This window comes from Hyalella azteca, unplaced genomic scaffold, assembly GCF_000764305.2.
Source record: "Hyalella azteca isolate HAZT.00-mixed unplaced genomic scaffold, Hazt_2.0.2 contig6341, whole genome shotgun sequence".
In the NCBI taxonomy this organism is placed as follows: domain Eukaryota; kingdom Metazoa; phylum Arthropoda; class Malacostraca; order Amphipoda; family Hyalellidae; genus Hyalella; species Hyalella azteca.
This window is the reverse complement of record NW_025936504.1, coordinates 92,049-112,169: the sequence shown is the minus strand read 5'-3', so window position 1 is coordinate 112,169 and position 20,121 is coordinate 92,049. Positions and strand designations below refer to the sequence as shown.

Here is a 20,121-nt window from a genome sequence, read left to right as displayed (position 1 = left end):
GTAGATCTACGTCTCGTTGTTCCTTAATTTGGCGGTTTATACTAATTTTTTCACGTACCGAGGACAATTAGATCGCAGGCCGAATATTTAAACTTGGATTCGGATTTAATAACTGTCAAATACATATATGAATAGAAATTAAATATGCTTTCCACATTATTATTTTCCAAGTAGCAACATGTTTGAGTGACCGGGAGAGTGTCAAAAAGTATTAACGGCTATAGAAAAATAATACTATCTGGACAATTCCCACTACACTGATGGTCCACTACATAATATACTCATACCGGAGCCACTGCGTGCTAATGGTTGGAGTAAAACATTCATAAACCAACCACAACTTCAATTCTGCAAAAAAAGTATCGTAAGTTATCGCAGGAAACTTGGAATCATACAAGCGCTGATTTTTAATAGCAAGTTTAATAACCTTATTCGCAAGGAAATCATCCGATGACAAAAAAAATGGTTGAACAAATCCTCTACCGACAATCAAATCGTCGCAAGCTCCCTTCCAATGTCATATTTAAAATCGGATGCTAATAAAAATATAGGCCTCCTGAAAAACCTCGTCGATACAGTTCTTGCACTTCATTTTAATTCTTTTCTTTTTTTGTTACGAAAGCCTCGCTTCCAATAATATTTTTCCTGTTCTGGTGTTTTTTTTTTCATGCTGGCACGTAATTTATGTTGCCTAATAATCATCCTCCCTACTCTGCAAACATTTATGAAGGACTTTTTTTTAAGTTGTCGCCTGGGTTCTGAGTTCATTAGTGTTGCATCAATATAATCTTCTTTGATGCTGACGCATTTTTCACACACTTATATACCTTATCACAAATTACGACACAGGCGAGGAAAACGCATTAAGTTATCTCGTTCATCAACAAGAAATTCCCGACTTAATTTAGTGCAGCAGAGCGACAAAAGAGTCTAGGCCGACTCATCTAGACGGAAATGAAGTGAATTGCAAGAGACGTGCCAGCGTGTCGAGACCGAGCGAATAAATTGCGCGACGGCACTCGAGAACTCGGTCTCAGGCTTGCTTTTGTTCCATTTTGAATTGCGACAGCAGCAATTGCAGAGTTATTAAGATGAATTTGGTAGTTAAAGAACTGTTCAGACAACTGAAACAGTTCGAGAGATATTAAGGTAATTATTTAAGCAGTGCTGACACTTGCAGAAGTGGAAGATAACTGAGACTGAAATAAATTTATCATTTAAATAGCAGTTCAAACATCTGGAGCTTTTGAAAATTTATTGTGATATTACTAATAGTTATGATATTGAGATATCAATGCTAATTTACAGCAGCAGTAAATGAGTTTGAGATCACTAAAGGGTATTTCAAAGGAATAAAGTCGCTAACCTTGGGATCACTTTCCACTTTAATATGCAACAACAGTAAACGAGTTAATTGTTTGTTAGGTTGCTGGGAGCCTTACGGCATTAAAACGTATATTTTCTTGTTTTGAGACCGTAATTGGTGTCAGTTGCAGCTATTTGCAGCAAACAACAAGCAGCTAAGCCGCACTCGTACCGTATTATATTTAAAAAAGTATTAAAATCATTTGTTATTTTGTTTGCTTAAATCGCAAGTTAACCTGGAATTTAAAACCAAAAACAATACCACAAAATATAATAATAATGAGCATAGTTATAAGCCATTTAATGTGAGATATGAGGCGCAAAACGCAATGTAAAAACATGCAAATAGATTGTAACATAACAAACCGGCAAAATTGAATGGCCAAAATATATATATAAAAATAATAAGAATAAACAATGATCGAGAAGTTGTCCAACATTTTTCGAGCTGATGTCTTCCGCGAGCTGTGCTGGATTCGTACGAGGTTAAACTTCAAAAGTTTGCTGAGCCAAATTCTCTAATTAAGCCGTTTCTGAAATTCGTATTTGTGGCACCAAATCACAAATGAATATCTTCCACTTAATTCTCTTAATTCCTCTTAATTCGGATGCAGACACTGACCAGACTACAGGCGTGAGTGGGCGTCGTTCATTATGAGCAGTCTTTGTCTGTAGTTTAATTCTGTTCAAACAATCTTGAAGACCGTTCATTGAACTGCTAATATTAATTCAATACCGAATATTACTCACATTCAGGATATACATATTATGAATATTTCATAAATTTGTCACTTATTACTAAGAAGGCTATGTTCGAAAACGCCTCACTAAGTCTCGCCAGTTTGTCCGAATCGTATCCAAATATTTCGCAAATCGTATTATTGTGCAAAGTTTTTAACTATTCAGGAGGTAATTACGTTTTGGCATTAATGTAAGTCAACGAAAATGAAAAAATCTCGTGAACTCATAAATATCTGTCTCATGCATCCTTTACACGCGTGGCCTACAGGTGTGATCTACACGCGCCGTTCACACACATATTGTCCACACATAGCGTTTAATGAAACATGTTTGTACACGCAACTACAGCTTACACGTTACAGGTCGCTTCCACTCATTTTTGTCACACTTTTTATTTTTGTCACACTTTATTTGTCGCCTAACCAGTGACTTCTTGTGAAAGAACTTCTTGATTTGACTTCTTGTGAAAGAACAATCCATCATTTCTACACCTGCTATAGTTTATTTGACGGAGAACGAAAACTTTACTTCGAAATTTGAATTTAATAAGGTCAATACAATTGATGCTAGGAATCAATATCCATCGTTTCTTCAAGCACTGAGTTAATAATCTGTGCGGCACTAATGAACGCAAGTCAGGCTGAAAATATTTCCGAACCGTGAAAAAATTGAACATACTCCACGAAATAAAAAGAAAACAGATTTCATAAATTAAATTGACGTCGTAATTGGATGAAAGCTGCAACCGCAGCAAAATATTTTCAGACACAGCAAATTTTGATGAAGAAAATAAAACACATTTTTTGGGCAACCTAGAGCGCGTCAGAGACAGCATTTCGCTGCCTGCTTAAGGTGGAGGTATACCCTAAAATTTTCAGATTTGGCATTTTTGGGTTTTAATCTCATCTTAAAGCTGAAATTCTGCTCTTTCCAATGGTACCACTGCCATCTCTGCACGTAAATATTTACGTTCGTGACGTCTCTTTAAAGGGAAGCGGGTGGGCGAGTTCTTTAACTAATTAGATATAAAGTAATTAGCTGCTGAAATCTTTGAATATAGTTTCTACTTGAGTTGTGCTGCAGTTACATGCTTAGTCTCATCTTAAAGCTGACATTCTGAGCTTTTCAACGATACTATTGCAATAGCTGTGAGTGAATTTTAACGCACACAGCTGGGCTCTAAATGGGGGCGGGGGTGGATTTCCTTCAGAAAATAGATAGGACTTAATTCACTCGCTTAAGACTAAAAATATTGGTGTATCAGGCATCAAGCTGCAGTCACCCTCTTTGCTTTGTGCAGAGTGGTGTTCTGCAAGTCGCTCCTAGCATCCTTGAGTGGAATTAGGCTACAGAAGCCTGTATTTTGGTAGCTATGCTACATTTAGTGACTATTTCAAGGCGCGCGGAACTTTGTCGCGCCGTCCTGAAAAGTTCAACTTTTTGTCACGGAAAACCTATCTCCTCCTAGAGTTTTGGAGCTACAGCAATGAGACATATACCATTCTATTCGTAAAGACCATACCTATGCAGTAACGCGGCCCTTTTTTAGATTTGGGCCTAGTTTGGATTCAAAATGGGGGGGAAGGGGGGGGGGGAAATGAGAAAAAATTGAAAAATGCTTGTAAAACAAAAATTTAAGCAAAAATCAAAAATCGGGCCGTGTTACTGCATTGATATGGTCTTTACGAATAGAATGGTATATGTCTCATCGCTGTAGCTTTAAAACCCTAGGAGGAGATAGATTTCTACAGTACCCCATTATTTGTCCGTTTTTTATGAATTTCACGTTTTCTATCAATTTTTTCGAAAAAGACACACGAACAAAAATGTCTTAGAATTCTGTTTTACATAAGTGTACCAAGTTTCAGAGTAATCCGTCCATAAACAAAAAAGTTTTTCTGGAGGGTATACCTCCCCCTTAAGGGATTCCCGCTAAAGAAGTGAACGAATTTTTGTAAGATATCTGAGCGCCGGCATCAGAAAGTGAAAATGTGTGCCTAGTTTTGAGTTTATTCAAGATCTTGAGAACATATTCAACCAGAATTTCATCAGTTAAATAATCTTGAATTTCTCGGGATGAAAACACTGGATCGAGCTAATAACCAGTATAGATGACACGACGTTTACTATAAGTAGCCGGGAATAATTCACACTGAAAGCTGTTAATTTCCCCATCACTTGCAAGGTATAGTCTTGACCGCTTCAATATAGTTCAGTTTAAAAATTAATAAACACCAACAAGTGAAAAAGAATAACTTGACTCCACTGATCGACACCCGCAGCCGGATACCACGGGCTACGTTGGGCGACACATACAGAAGACGAGATGGGCGTGTAGAACTGGGCTGTAAATAAGAGTTGATCGAGTCCGAAATGCCATTAATAACAAAAATTAATCTCGAACGTGTCGAATTTTTGTCTCAGCAGTCATATTTAATAACACTTGTAGCAACCGCTGCCGCTTTCGAATAACTTTCGAAAATTATTCCGTGTTCTTGAACAACTCCGGCACATTCTCAAAACTGAAATGTTAGATTTACACTTCCGTTCAAGAAACTCGAATGACGCAGGCGAACCACCTCAATCACAAAGTTTACTGTATAAATTAGCTTTTGTACCACGTGCATCGACTCATCTCGTTTCGAAGTGCTCGTGTTCTTACAATATGAAGTCGTTGCATCAATAAATAATTATTAATGAACTAATGATAACCAAAAGGATTCGTCGATATTTGTTAGTTAAGGAATGAAGAAAATACGAAAATACTTTCAGCATATTTTATTTGTCCTTAGAAAACAGAAAACAAAATATGACCCAAGAACAACGAAGGTAACTACAGGCATTGCCCCTCAATATAATGGAGCCTGTACTGTACAGTATGTATAATGTGTACATTGCAATAGTAAAATGAACAAAAATAGCGTTCACAGGAATACAGCAATGTCTCCAGAACACGGGCAAGCTGTGCAGGATGTACGTATGCTACGGGTATCTAAACAACCGCAACAAACCACATCAGGCATAACTATTTTTACAGGAATTACAAGGACGTTTATAAGAACAATTAAAGGCCATTGCAGTGTCAATAAGCCCCTTACGTACGCACCTTAGGTTCTCCTAACACACCACAATTAAATCGTGGTGTGAAATGACACGACAGTGAAATTTTTACGCATCAATACTCGATATTCAAAGTTTCCAGTTATCAAATCTTGGTCAAGTATTATTATAATTTGTTGTGAGGTTGACTCAATGAAATGAATATGTAAATAATCTATAAAGACGACTCCTGTCATTTCTTTTTCGTCACTCACCTAAAGCGCAACAGGTACCTAAAAATTTTAATAATATGCTGCGTATTCCCGAGTAACTAAACACACATGGGGTTCGAGAAATTAGTGTCGCATTCTAAGAAAGAATCTATGCAGTTATACATTCGTTAGTGAACAGTACAATGATAGTTACGACTCATCAAACGTCGGACAACACGTCGTCTGATGAGTTTTAACTATCGAAATTTTAACATGATGAGCATTACTTTCAGCCGAACTTGCATTTTTGATCACAGCGAATTACCACGAACATTACAGGAAACAAAACTTTAGCCCAGAAGTGCACACAATTAATTTTCTACTTTCATAAAATTGGCCATTCATTTAAACGTCCTTTACATATCGTCTCTATTCTAATTCATCGACAGAATACAATCTCTCAGACTTGCGAACTGTCTCCACTGTCTGGTGCACACCTCAGATATTCAACAACCGAGGCCATCAACTAGCTACACTCTAACAAAATCATACGACCAGCACCACTTATATTCTAAGATCTTTCACTACGCCATTAAATATTTAATGTGCACGCACACTCATTGCTCCCCAACTCACACCTCATGATCTTACAAGTGATAAATGAGTTACGATTCAACTCGTAGACTTTCATGTCTGTTGTAAGATGAACTTTAGATAAATTGACTGCGAGCAAGCCATTTTAAGGACAGTGTATAATATATGCCTCACTCCAACATTCAAGTTTCCCAGCATTTTTCTTCAAGGTTTACGGATGCAAATTTGATAAGGAGTATAATAAGATCATTTTGACAAAGATTCATGACTCAAATATGCACAGCCATAAGAATTTTTGTCTGATTAATTTCGTGCCAAGCGTAGAACAATATATCGCAGGTAAATATTTATTGGAGCAAGAACTACCTCTAACCTAAATATTATTCAATCAATTGGGCAAGAAACTCAGGTAGTAGTTTGCCGGCAAACCAAACGTACCTGTTAACAGCCGAGATCAAAGCCCGCGAAGTGCAAAACTTGTCGGCTCGACTACGAGATTGTAACAAGATCTACACGTTTTATGAATGTTAAACACATGAGAAACACTGCCGCAACATGTGAGGAGTTCACTGCATCCAAGGCAGACTTCAATCAAAGCGGGAATTACTCTTACGAATAATATTATTTGTACTGGAGTCACAATTTTCCTGCAAATTATCTACACGCCAAACACATGTAGTTTTTACAAAACTTCAAAGCACTTATTCGAGAAGTTCTAAATCCGCTAGCACTAAAATAGAATAAATTACCACCTACAAGTCAAATACCTACATTTGAGTAGACAATGTCTACAGTTTTTTGCCAGTTTTCAGCCGAGCAATAGACCTTAGTTTACAAAGACTGAAGATTTTAAATCATTCAATAAATGACAATTGCAATCATCAAGCAATCACCACATCGAAACTCCAATTCCCAAAATTTCCAGGAAAATGACTGGATTACGGTATATCTCTTGGCCAAGGAAATCGAATATCGTATCAACTTGTAGTCTTTGGCCGTCACGAGTCACGCGGCACAAATTAACTTGAAGAGGCTTTATAATGGAGAAATCTACCAGTGGGATCACTAAGCCCAGAAAAGTAACCGTCACCTCAGGTATCACAGATACACTCGGGGACAGCAACATACCCTCAAAACAAGCATAAAAAAGGTTCGGGTAGCTTCAAACAATGAATGAAATACCAAGCCTAGTGTAGCGCGATGCGAGAACAGTTTTTGTTGCAGATTGTACGGTAAGGTTAACAAGCAAGTTCCACAAGTACTATGGAAAAGAATTTATAATGTTCACATCTTTGGATGTGTATTTGCATTGCTTCATTATCTCAATTGAAAGATTATTCGCTCAATAATACAGAGAGAGAGAGTAATTACAGAGAGAGTGAGAGTTAAAAATTTGAAATAAGAAACCGAAGTATTATGGAGAAAACTAGGAAATTTTGACAAGCTCACCAGTGCAAGGCAGAAGCGGATGTGATTACACTTCACGATAAATCATTTAGTGCATATCAGAGCAAACTATTTATAAAGACTTAGTTTCTTCCACAAATAATTTATGTTAATTTAATTGAAAAAAAAAATATTATAACTGAACAATATGAATGGAAGTATTATTGAATGCATTTGATCAATCTAAGCCGCAGATTATAATCTATAAATAAACACTGATGCAAGTCTGTTCCGGTTACAACATCCAAATTTTTTCTCAAGTTCATCTCATAGAGGAAATTTGACATTGAGGAAACACATTAACATTATTAATGAATATCTTCAACGTCATAAAGATTACACAACTTTTAAAACTGATAACACGCCAGATATTCACGCTAAGCAATCGAAGAACATATCAGTACTGACTACAGTACTTAAATATTCATACATTAGTTTCCTTCGTATTAATTTATTTACAATATTAAGAGTAGTTTGTTTTTTAATAACAATTTATTCACAACTTAAACACATACCAACTAGTTGTTCTGAGTTAATAACTGAAGCAAAGATATTTCTCACTCGATGTTAATTGAATAAACTTCCTCACAGTCAATTTACGCACAACAATTCACAATAAGTTTGCATCATCAGCACATCTTCTCATGAAGTTGAGCCAAATGTAGGCTCCTCTTGATATAAAAACAGTGTAATCATTCGAGTTCTAAGTTAGAAAGAGAGAGAGTGACCGCAAGTGCTCTCACTCATTATCGCTGGCACTGGATGAGTCACCACTTGACGAGGAAGAGCTCGAACTTGATGATGACGATGAACTTGACGAACTGTTGCTTGATGAGGAGCTGGACGAGTGAGTGCGCTGCTTGGGAGGCCGATCGCCGGACCCAGGCAGGCCCAGGGTTGGAGGCTTGGAAGAAGTTCCCCAAAAAGCCGAGCTACTGCCGGTCGAGCTGGGCTCAGCATCACTGTTTAAGTTTGCATAATATTCATAGAGATCAGAGTTAACAGTGCGTTTGGGTTCAGGCTGCAGAGCTTTGGCTCCTTGCTTTTTCTTTTCCTTAAGCGAGTTGGTGCAGTCGCTGCAATACCAATTGCCTTCTGGGGCAGCCATTATGCTGACGCACTCAAAATGAAACCACTGGTACTTGCAATCTGGGTTGTCACAGCCAATCATGTCGGAGACTTCATCATACGGACACTGGCAAATGCAGTACAGCGTTTCAGGCTCTCCTGACCATCCGTGGTTCTTGCTGATTCCCTCGACTTCATCAACAGCAGAGGCTCTCTTTCTCCTCTTTTTTGCAGGTTGAGTCGCCGGTGTCTTGCCTTGATTAGCAGCTGGTTTTCTTTTCTGAGAAGCTGGTGTTTTTGCATTTCGTTTGTTAGGAAGAGGAGCAGGTGTTGGCTGTTGCTGCACTACAGCAGCAGCAGCCGTAGTTGCAGCCGGCGCAGCAGTAGATTCAGTGTGATTGTCAACTGTTTCTGCAGCAGGTTTACTACGACTGCCATGGAAATTATCCAGATGATACTGTAAAGCTTCTAGCGAGTGCCACGGCGAAGAAGTTTCACAGTATGGGCAGTCATAGCTCAAATTTTGACTCTTGGTTGCGTTGTGTACCATGAAGAAATGCAAACTTAAAACTGTCCATGAATCAAAGCTCTTATAGCAAAAGTTGCAAACAAAAGATTGTTCCATACGCACATGATCAAACATTGCGTGTCTGTCACTGAGATGGACTACAAGATCAACTATTTTGTTCAGCTTGGGTTGAGAGTCGCAAACGCGGCAAATAATTTCCGCTTTCCTAACCAAAGCTTTTTGAGCTTTATGAGCATAATATAGATGAAAATAAAAGGCACCGTCTTCTCTGAAGCGGAGACCACAAAGACACTTGAACATGCCGTCAGGTAGTTGATGTCTTTGATGTTTTTGGAGGTGATGTTCAGTGACATCTTCTGCGTTGGAGAAAATATACGAGCAAAATCCGCACTGGTAAAGACCTTGACTGATTACGATGGCTGGATGGAACAGGTACAAATGTAAGAGTTTACCACCAGGTCCCGTAAATACTTTGCCGCAAGGTTTACATCTGCTTGACCCGATACTCGACTCCACAGTAGAAACCATGTCACTTCTCAGCACAGGCTCCAGCACTGGGATGGTGTCTTGCCGAACTTGGCGCTGCTCCTCTACTGAGGCGATCAGTGACTGTTGTTGGTTACTGTTACTGGCAATGGTACTTGAAGAACCGCTTTTCCCGTCAGGAGAGGGATTGGCTTTAGAGGACTGAGGCATCTGTTCTCTCTTGGTCGGTGATGGATCTGAAGCTCTAGTAGCCAAATTTCTTTTAGAATTCAAAGTAACTGTTCTTTTTGGAGTTGAAGCATTATTTTCGGATCCGTTTCTAGAGCGCTTGACTGATTTTGGTGGGCTGACAGAGGGCTCATCTGATTCACTCAGCGAAGTTTCAAGATCCGAGGCCGTTAATTTACTGCTGTCGAGTACGGCATCACTGGCGCGTTTTCTGGGGCTACTTCCAGACTCTTCATCAGAAGAACTTGAATCAGAGGACTCAGAACTTGAATTTGAATCAGAGCCCTTACCCTCAGCAGCCAATTCCGACGAGTTCTGCTTTTTAGATTTGTGTGTAATGCCTGCTGGAGAAACGGTCTTAGAAGAGTGTCGGCTGGCAACATGTTTTTCATAGAGATTCCTTGAGATGAAAGAGCGCTCACAGAGAGTACACTTGTATGGCTTCTCGCCGGTGTGAATGCGACTATGAACTTTCATGTGAGCTTTGGTTTCAAACACAGATGAGCAAAACTGACATTTGAAACTGACTGCTTTCTTGTGTATATGCAAAACATGCTGGTTTAGTGAAGCTTGCGAAGTGAACGTCTTTGAACAGTAGGGACAATTTTGATGGTTGTGCTTCCATTCCTTATGTTTGGCCAAATGAAAATCGCGGACGAATTTTTCGCCACACTGGTCGCATTCAAACTTTTTTTCAAGCTTACAAAGGTTGTAGTGAAGTTGACGAGATTTTTCTTGTTTGAATGTTTTGCCGCACTTGAAGCATGGGAAAAAGCTCGAGCCACCTATGCGACGCTCAAACACCAATACACCAACGGCTTCATCACTATTCGCTGCAACGAGTGTCAGAGGGCGGGCATCATTTGGCAAGTGTGACATGTGGAAAGAGTGAACAAGAACTGTTGTGATGTCACTGGAGAAGCCGCAATGGCATTTAATGTCGCATAAGGAGTGAGCCTCGTTCAAATGCTGCTTAAGCAGCTTCAACAAGACACTTACACCGCACTCAATGCACTCACAACGATATTTTTCATCAAGATCCTTCAAGATATTCTCACTCACTCTGTCTGCATCGATAAAGGCATTTGCTCCAAGGCCCTGATATGCTTTTTCTGATTTCTTATTGACAACCATTTTCTTTCGATTTAGCATCAGTGGGGGAACTGAACGAGTCTTGGGGCTTTCAATTATGCCAGGATATTGCGAGGGTGATGATAACCCAGACCGAGGTGTGCCTAGATTAGCATTACTGAAGTTCTTACCCCTTGAGAACAAGGCATCGTGGCTGACAGAAGAATGGGCAGGAGACACAGCAGTAGAATCGATCTTAAGGCCAGGCTCACTACTGCCGTCTTCGTCCGAAGAATCGGCAGGGCCAGAAGCAGCCAAGAGAGGAGGCACAGCATCTAAACTTTCCGTTGAGGGAGGAACTTTTATGTGAACGGTTTCAGGTTTCAAGTCGAGGCCTGGTGGTGGTGTAGAGATGGTCTTATGGGGCGACATTGATACTGAACAATAGGAGCCAAACCATGGAGTGGAAGTTTCACTCTGACTTTCATGGAACACGTCATCAGGCATCGGGGAACTTTCTCTGGCACTTACAGTGTTGTCTTTGTCGCTTGATGCAGCTGCTGATGGATCTGTGTCAATTTTGACAGCAAGTAGAGGGTCCCACTGAGCCATCAAACCACCAGAACTCATCCAAACTTTGACCACACCTTGAACTTCTTCATTTTCGAGGCTACGCAAACCAGGCGCCACGCCGTAGCGAGCCTTCAAGCTTGACCAAAGCTCAGTCCAGGAGTTGACTCCATGAGATTGCTGCCGATGCTGTCGAGCGTCAGCCAGAGACTGGAAGGAAGAATTACAGTCGAAGCAAGGCACACTGTGTCGCAAAAATTTGTGACAAAGTACACGCATTGGGATGTCCAAATAGTCGTAATTGCAGCTTGAACAACGAGCCTCAACGTCACCAATTGTGTGTCCATGAGCGCCGACCATGTGCCGGTACAGGTGTTTATTGGCCGACACGTGCGCAGTACATCCCGCGACAGGACACGGCCAAGGCGGGTCGCCGTTTTCACATTGGAAGAGACCGAGCTCACACTGATCACAGAGTTGCACCATTACAAGCTCCTGAGGAAATAGAGTCAAAGGCACAGTGCGCCGGCATAACAAGCACTGACGGTGTACTTTCACCACAGGAACCAAACCAAGTTGGGTAACGTGGTTGTGCAACTGAAAATGGTAGCCTGTAAGTGAATACCAGATGCTATCAAGAACACGTCCTGTTCCTGAAGTCACAACCATGATGTTGTACTGATTGCAGTTTCGAATAAGGTTGTTTATATGCTCGATCTCCAAGCCAGCCCAGTCAGGAAAATGGTGTCCGAGCATGTGAGTGATGAGAGCTCTCATGGTTGAGAGTGGAGGTTGAGCCGTGACTCGGGACCCATCTTCCGCAATGACAACTGAAGAGCATGAGGGCAGAGGGCAAGGGTAACTGTGCTTGTTGATGGAGTGAAGGACGGACGTCAACGGGTTCATACGGAGATTCTTGTAATGACAAAATTTGCAGAAATTTATCAACTGGTGGTGACTCAGGCAGTGGGCAAGCAAGTTTGGAGCCCAACTGCCACACTTTGGACACCAGCCTTGCACAGCCTTTTCAGGGTGGCAGCTGATCATGTGATTCATGGTATCGAAGGCATTCTCGTGATGTTTGCGGCAGTACCAGCAAGTCTTGTTAAGGTCTTTGATCTTTTGGCATTCAGAACAAAGGCCAACTGGCATGTGGAGACGCGATCTCGAGACGATTCCGAGCGGTGCGGAACAAATGCGGCACAATGCGTAGCTAGAATTTGGGTGCAGACCAAGAGAGAGCATGCACGCCATGGTACGCCGACTCTTTGCAGGCAGCGAAGTGAGTAAGCGCAATATGAGACCCCAACATGAAAGCATAGGAGTATTGCAATTGTGGACAGCCTGTCGGTGTTGTGACAGTGTGATAGCGAGAGCATGAGGTTGGCAGGAGAGGAAGGGTCTGTTTCTACACAACAGGCAGCACCAAGCAATACTCTGACCAGTCCACCAGAGTCCTAACTGTTGGTCTAACGTCACATAGCTTGGCTTTGAGGCCGAGTAAGAAGACGAGGTGTCAGTGCGAGCCAACATGGAGGGAGGAGGCAAGAGGCCGTGGATGATGAGCTCATGAAGGCTGCGCTCGGGTTGACCCAGGACGAGCAGGCAGCATGTACAAGCTTCAAGGCACTGCTCATTGAGCCCAGTGCCATCGCCAGGAGCAGGCCAGCGAGAAAGTCTGTTCTTGGCGACATCACTGAGCAGGTCACCCTCGATGGCCATGAGTATGTGGCCGTGGGATGCACGCAGGTGAGTGTGCAGAGTGAATGCGCCTCGTAAAACGCCGCACTGACCTTCATCAAATGGGCACTGATAGCGGCGTCTGTGGCCAACATTCCAGTGCTTGATCAAGCTCCAGCCAGTGTCCAAACGAACGCGACACACTTTACAGACTCCTCTTACTTGCTCCATACCAGTGAAACCTTCAAAATTGCAGTTAGAATCTTCCATGTCAAATAGTTCACTAAAATCTACAGGGTCAAGGACGATAGATTTGTTTTCACCTACTTCTGCTCTATCCAAAATCTCAAATATTTTTCGAGTTGCTGCTTTTTCTAAATCAATAGGCACCTCAATGTGCTCAATATTCTCAGTCTCTTCATTTTCCTCCACATCAGCAGGTATTTTGTGAAGATCATCAGTCACAGATGTTGCAGAGTGACTTGCTTCAGTATCAATAGCAGTTCTATTACATGCCTTTTCTTCTCTGATAGAAATTGCATCAATGGATACAGGCTCAATATCAGTATTTTTACTATTTTTTTCATCGTTGTCAATGGGTAGAGGAGCAGACATGGAAACTTGTTCTAGCTCTCCATTGAGAGTTTGTGAAGAGGGAGCTAGAACCATTCCATCAGGCAAGTTAGTCCCCACATTGCTTTCTTCGTCAGACACAGGAGTTCTAGAGCTGTCTAAGGACTTGGAAGGAGAGGGAGTAAGAGCTCCATTGGCTTTAAGATTGTCAATTTCAGCAGTTTCTGACAATTCATGAATCCATTTTGATGAGCCACTTCTTGTTCGACCAATACTGGCTGGAATCTTGCTATTTTTGGAGGTGGGAGAAATATGAGTTATTGTTGATGAGAGACATTTAGAGGGAGAGCCAGTAACAGATTTGGAAGTTGGGGATGTGAAGGATTTGGAAGGTGGGGAAGCTATAGATTTGGATGGTGATGAAGTTGAAGATTTATAAGTTGGACAAGTGAGTGATTTAGAGGGAGGAGATGTAGTGTTATTTTCACTAGAAGGTGAATCTATTGCATAAGCAATTTTACTACAAGAATCAAAATTAGAATCTGAATCAAGCATTTTGTTTGTTAATTTTCCTCTGGACTTTGAAGCAGAGTTGCTCACTTTCGCTTTGGCAACTGAGCCCTCACTCTTTTCCTTTCTCAGTGGAGTTGATGCTTTATCTCTGACATTTTTAGATACAACTGCAGCATTTACTTTAGGTTTTTTAGCACTTGATGGAAGGAGAGCATCTTTTTGATCTTTAGAAGACATAGAAGTTTCTTTGCCAACTGATACTGGGACTTCATCCTTCTTCTGTTTGAGACTCTTGACAATTATTTCCCAGTCACTCATAATGTCCCGCAACCCTGTGGCCTCCTCCGACTGGTTGCGACCACTCACATGTCGTGACTTGCGCTGCACTGCGCCATCCATCTTGGCAGAAAGAAGCCCACCTGCAACATATCTATGGTTACAAACCAATCACAGGAAAGCCGCCCACTGACTGTGTTGATGGAAAATATTTTTTGATGGACATGTGTACACTTATCAAGATATTTATTCTGAACCACTTATATAATGCATGTCTTCTCCATAAACACATTTTAAAATTTTTAAACTACAAAAAAATAAGATGGAGTCGCAAAGACAATCTAACCTGAAGCCACAAAAAAAAACTGATGTCTGATTTATTCATTTAATTAGAGCTGCTCCAGAATGTAATTTAATTAAGGCTGCACCACCAAATAAAGAATGTAGATGCAAAATCAGATGGCAAAAAATTAATAAAGTTTAAATTGAGAGGATTGAATTGAATCAACTTTTTAAAATCCCACAATATAAATGTATTAAAATTAAGAAATGCAGAATTCAACAAAAGGTTAAAAGTTGTAAATAAATATCTAGGAAGGTATACATAAGTTGAATTATTGAATAATTTATCAACATGACTTGAAGTGAGTTGAACACCTTTGGGAGGAGTGATGCTGAATCCGTTCTCACTGTGGTCTTTACTTGACTCGGAGATGCTTCGTCTCCGGCCACTCATTCTGAAACATGCAAGAAATAAGAAATGTGAGAAAGCAAACTTGTCAGTTATGATTGAACCTCTAGATAACTTGAAAATAACTAAATAACTGTGGTTTTGCTAATTTTATTCCATAAAAGCTATGCATTATGATAATAACTGCTAATAATTTTCAGACCAACATAGTGTGAGATCTTGCTATTTTTATACATAATTGCTCATTTTGACTCTCAACCAAGTGAACTAACTGCAAGCCATTTGAGTGGTATTTGAATTATTTAAAAAAACTTGGCAGAAGATTAAGGAATTAGCCAAAAATACCTTTGTTAGAGGCAATTTGACATGCCTCTGTGTATTAAGTGCACATAACAGATTGGCAATGTACTCAATTTTAAAAATCAGAACTGCAAAGTAGCGAGAAATAACTATAGCCAAAATAAGAATTACTGCAGTCATAAACAAGTCCAAACTATATTTTACCATTTGTACAACTTGGAAATTTGTTTAACCTAAATGAAACTACCAGTACCTGTATTTTTACCCTGTTATGTAATAAAAAGCCTAAGTCAGCCCAGCAATGGTTGCAAAAATTACCTTGCACCATTATGATTAGTATCAGAGGTTGGTATGAATGGGACATGAGGGGAAAATTCCTACTTATTACTAAAATCTTGTAACCCCAAAATGGCATTTTAATAGGCTTCAAAATCTTGGGGCTTGATCATACACTGGGTGAAGTTTTTAAAATAGGTGGTTTACAGGTGTGTCATATATCTACTTGCAAGTTGTGACAAAAGATTGCCTACCATTTTGAAGCTACTATTCCTGCTAGATAAATTATTTTTATTAAAAATTGCACAATCAAGCCACAAGATTTCAAAATTTTTGAAAATGTGTCATTTTTAATTTAAACAATAAGATTACTAAAATAATAAAAAATTTCCACTCTTGGTTGTTGATAGGTATATAATATTCAAGATTAGAATTCACACTAATCTTTGTTACACAATCAGTTCCAAAATATCATCTGAATTTAAAAAGAAAATGTAGTTTATACTTTTCAATTTGACACAATATCTACATTCATTTAGATTCATTCGTGTATTACTCTTACTGATTCTTAGATTTCTATTTGATTACACACTTGAAGCAACAATTAAATAGAATAAAATCCATCACATGCAAGTCTGAAAAACATCTACCTTTAGAGCCAAGACTAGAGCTTTGCTGGCATTTCCAGAAATGCAAGATTTCCACCAGATGAATTACCTCCTATCTAATTGTTAACAAAAGTGCACAATTGGGCCACAAGATTCCAAATGTATTAAAAATTTGTCACATTGGAGCCACAAGATTTCAGAAACAAGTAGGGTAAATGCACCATATTCCAACATCGTGGATAATTCCAACACTTCTCAACTTTTTCCTTTATATTAAGCTTTGTCTTAGTTCCACGCATGCGTAGATGGTTGAAATAGTGACGTTGTTGTTGTTGTAATTGCCCATCCTGATAGTGATGTACTACTATTGCGCACAATATTTCTGCAAAACTCTAGGTCTAGCGGGAAAATGTTAAGATCCTCAGAGCAAAAGTCCACGTCACCCAGTGAGAACATCTAAACACGTGTCAAAGTTGATAGTTGACCTTGCTCTACCAAATAGTGATAAACTGTTTGTGTAGAAAGAATATTATGGTTTGGGACTTTTAAATAAATCTGTGAATATATTAGGAATCCTCTAAGTATACTTGTATTTACTAATTTTAAATGGTAAATAAATTAATAGATGATTAAGTTAAGAGATGGTTTTAGACACATAAAAACTAATTCCAACACAGCTTGGAATTAGACACACACAGCTTGTTCTGAGCTGTGTTGTATTCCAATACAGCTCACACAGGGCATCAGAATTTCAACACAGGGCGTTGGAATTACGAATTACGGTTTTGAAGCGCTGTCAGAATTAGTCTCACAATATGCCAAATTTAGTCACACACAGCGTCGGAATTCAGCGATTTTGTAGATTTGAATTCCAAAGGCTTTTAAATAAATATGGCAACACTTTGTGACGAATTCAGTGACGTATCATTGCTGGCGCATAGTGTGGTGTTTTGAGAGTGACATAAAGCAATCAGAACTCAAGTTGCACATGCGGCAATCTTTTTATAACCATTCATTTCTTGCCAGTTGCTATGTCCTCAAAGTGTTGGAATATGGTGTGTTTACCCTAGGAAAATTCAAATCCTGATCTTGCATCCCTGATGTGTGATGTCTAAACCAAACTAAAAAATAAGGCAGAAGCCACTCACGATTTGTGAATTGGACAAAAATGACAGTAATTCTGGGCTCTGGCCAATTCTAACCGTTCCTGAGGCCTATTGCGGGTTGTTTTTACATGCAAATGATGCAATATTAGCAAAGTTCTGCCTGATTTTCCAGATTGGCAGCCTCTAAAATTGGCAAAAAACTCTAATTGTGGCTCTAATAGTAATAATAGATATATTTTACACTTTACAGTCCAGTCTCCAGTGAGTCCAAACCTGGCAGTGAAATAACATTTAAAAGCATTCACACTGATATTTTTTTTTATTCAAGTCATTAACCAACAACAAACAATTGAAAAAAATATATATATAGATATTGAAAATGAAATATTAACATGGATGATAGATATAAATTTATTTTATATCATTGTATGACTTAGCAATTCAACTCAACAAATTTTCATCAAAGTAGGTAATTTTTGCCATATAAGCAAGTCTGCAAAGTGCAAGGGCAGCAAGGCATCTATTTAGTTGACTGATTACTGATACATACCATAGAGTGCATAGACTGTAATGGTAGGTTTCCACTCAAAATAGTCATTTTACTAGAAAAGTTGATTATTTAATTTATTATTATTCATAATGAAAACAATTCTTAACAAATATATTAAACAAACATTACATAAATGAGATATAATTTACCATGCTTAGATGTCATGATAAAACTGACTTCAAAATTAGACATTAATGCGCGCTCACGTGCTCACTACGAGCTCCGGCTGCCACGCCATTTTGGCTTAGCCCCTAAGTAAGATGAACGTCATCGCAGCACTATCGGAAAATTGTCGTTTCATAAACTCAGGGCAAATATAAATTTCATGAAATGCACGGAAAACTGCTTAAAATATCTCACTCACGTTTAACGTTTTAATTTTTTATAGTTATATCAATATTTTGCCTCACGATGTTGTAATTCACGCTCATGCATGTAAACTCAATCCACAGGCTACACTGTACGTAATTCGCCCGCCAAATCGTACAACACGCTACTACGCGTAACCATACTTCCAGACGTACAAAATCTCACATCAGTCACATGTATTTTGAATGAATGATTTAAGCACACGTTATTCAGATTTACAACTTTACTGTAATATTTCCAAATTAGTTTTCCATTTTCTGAAGGGAAGATTATCTTAAATTGAAACAATTTAAAAACGCCTCCAACTTATTGTATTGGGAAGTAATGTTGTGCATATATATGTTGCATTGATTGACGGTAACGACCGAACGGTATACCACATCGACACTTATGGGACGAATTTCTGGGAACAAATTTTAGGACGAATTTCCATAGCAGGTTTTCTACGCATAAGTTTGTCAAATCGAAACCGAACGGAACTAAATTAAAAAATGAGATATTTATTGACATTAATTAACTCATTAGCAGCCGCATAATTTTAGTCCACTATATAAATTTGTACGGTTCACTATTCCGTCTATTCTATTTGACGAACAATTCTATTTGAATATATTTTCTTACCTAAATTTTAATTCAGTTTCAATCACCATCTAGAGAAAATGGTCAGTGGGTCGGTGGTTTGGAGAGACTGCTGCAAGCAAAGGTTACTTATAAGCAGGCAAAGATGGTAAAAACTTTCACACTTGCTCAATTAAATTATTTTAAAAATAATTAAGAATAGAACTTTCAAACAAATTTGTAATTTTATTGTCGTATTTGCTCATGAAATCGGTCCATAGTCCTGGGTAAAACAGAAGTTTGCACATGATCATTTATATACAAATGCATAAATTTTATTTTGAGTCTTTTTGTCATTTTGTTCGGATACTGTGCCAAAGCTGGAACTTGATAATGTTAAGGACGCTTGAGTCGCAGATATCCTCAAATAATTAGCAAATAATTCAGATTAAAATATATTTAAATTAATTCACGCTACAAACTGGAATAAAATTGTGGAAAAACGAGAATTGTCGTATAACTCCGGATTTAAGCTTTAAAATAAATGAATTTTTTACTAAAGTATATCATTTTAACGGGAGAGTGCAGTTGCATTACTGTTGCTACTTTTCGGTCGTTGACGGTAGCACAATATTAATGCTTCATACTCAATCGACAATTCTACGGACCCGCCTGCGGACTGGCCTGCGGACTCGCGCAACTGGGCCACTCATAATTCCTTAAATACTTAACGGATCTGTATGAATTTTGGAATATGAGTATTAATAATCGATACACTGCCGCAGGAATTATTATAGATTTTTTACATGATTTATTATTTAATTAAAACCAATAAACGTATTTTTTAAGCAACTGGGCCACTCATAATTTCTTAAATACTTAACGGATCTAGATGAATTTTGGCATATGAGTATTAATAATCGATACGCTGCCGCAGGAATTATTACAGATTTTTACATAAATTGTTTTTTAATTAAAACCAATAAACGTATTTTTTAAGCAACTGGGCCGCTCATAATTCCTTCAATACTTAACGGATCTGTGTGAATTTTGGAATGTGAGTATTAATTATCGAGACGCTGCCGCAGGAATTATTACAGATTTTTGCATGAATTATTTCCTAACCTAACCTAACCTAACCTAACCCAACCTAACCTATCCCAACCTAACCTACCCCAACCTAACCTATCCCAACCTAACCTAACCTAACCTAATAATAAGTCATGTAAAAGTGGCCCAGTTGCGTGAGTCCGTAGGCGGGTCCGTAGAATT

At 39.0% G+C, this 20,121-nt stretch overlaps 1 protein-coding gene across 2 annotated transcripts; it reads right to left on the bottom strand.

Moving 5' to 3' along the window:
- Window positions 1–4,872: 4,872 nt before the first annotated feature.
- On the bottom strand, window positions 4,873–18,392 carry LOC108668500. 2 transcript variants are annotated; one of them, XM_018155733.2, is made up of 3 exons: window positions 18,287–18,392; window positions 15,049–15,128; window positions 4,873–14,534 (listed from the first exon to the last, which is right to left on the bottom strand). In XM_018155733.2, the coding sequence occupies exons 2-3, from the start codon at window positions 15,125–15,127 to the stop codon at window positions 8,137–8,139; spliced, it is 6,477 nt and encodes a 2,158-aa protein (XP_018011222.1). In that variant the 5' UTR covers window position 15,128; window positions 18,287–18,392; the 3' UTR covers window positions 4,873–8,136. The 2 variants fall into 2 exon arrangements, with proteins under 2 accessions (XP_018011222.1, XP_047736762.1); XM_047880806.1 differs by lacking the exon at window positions 18,287–18,392 and adding an exon at window positions 18,072–18,103.
- Between the last annotated feature and the right edge of the window lie 1,729 nt (window positions 18,393–20,121).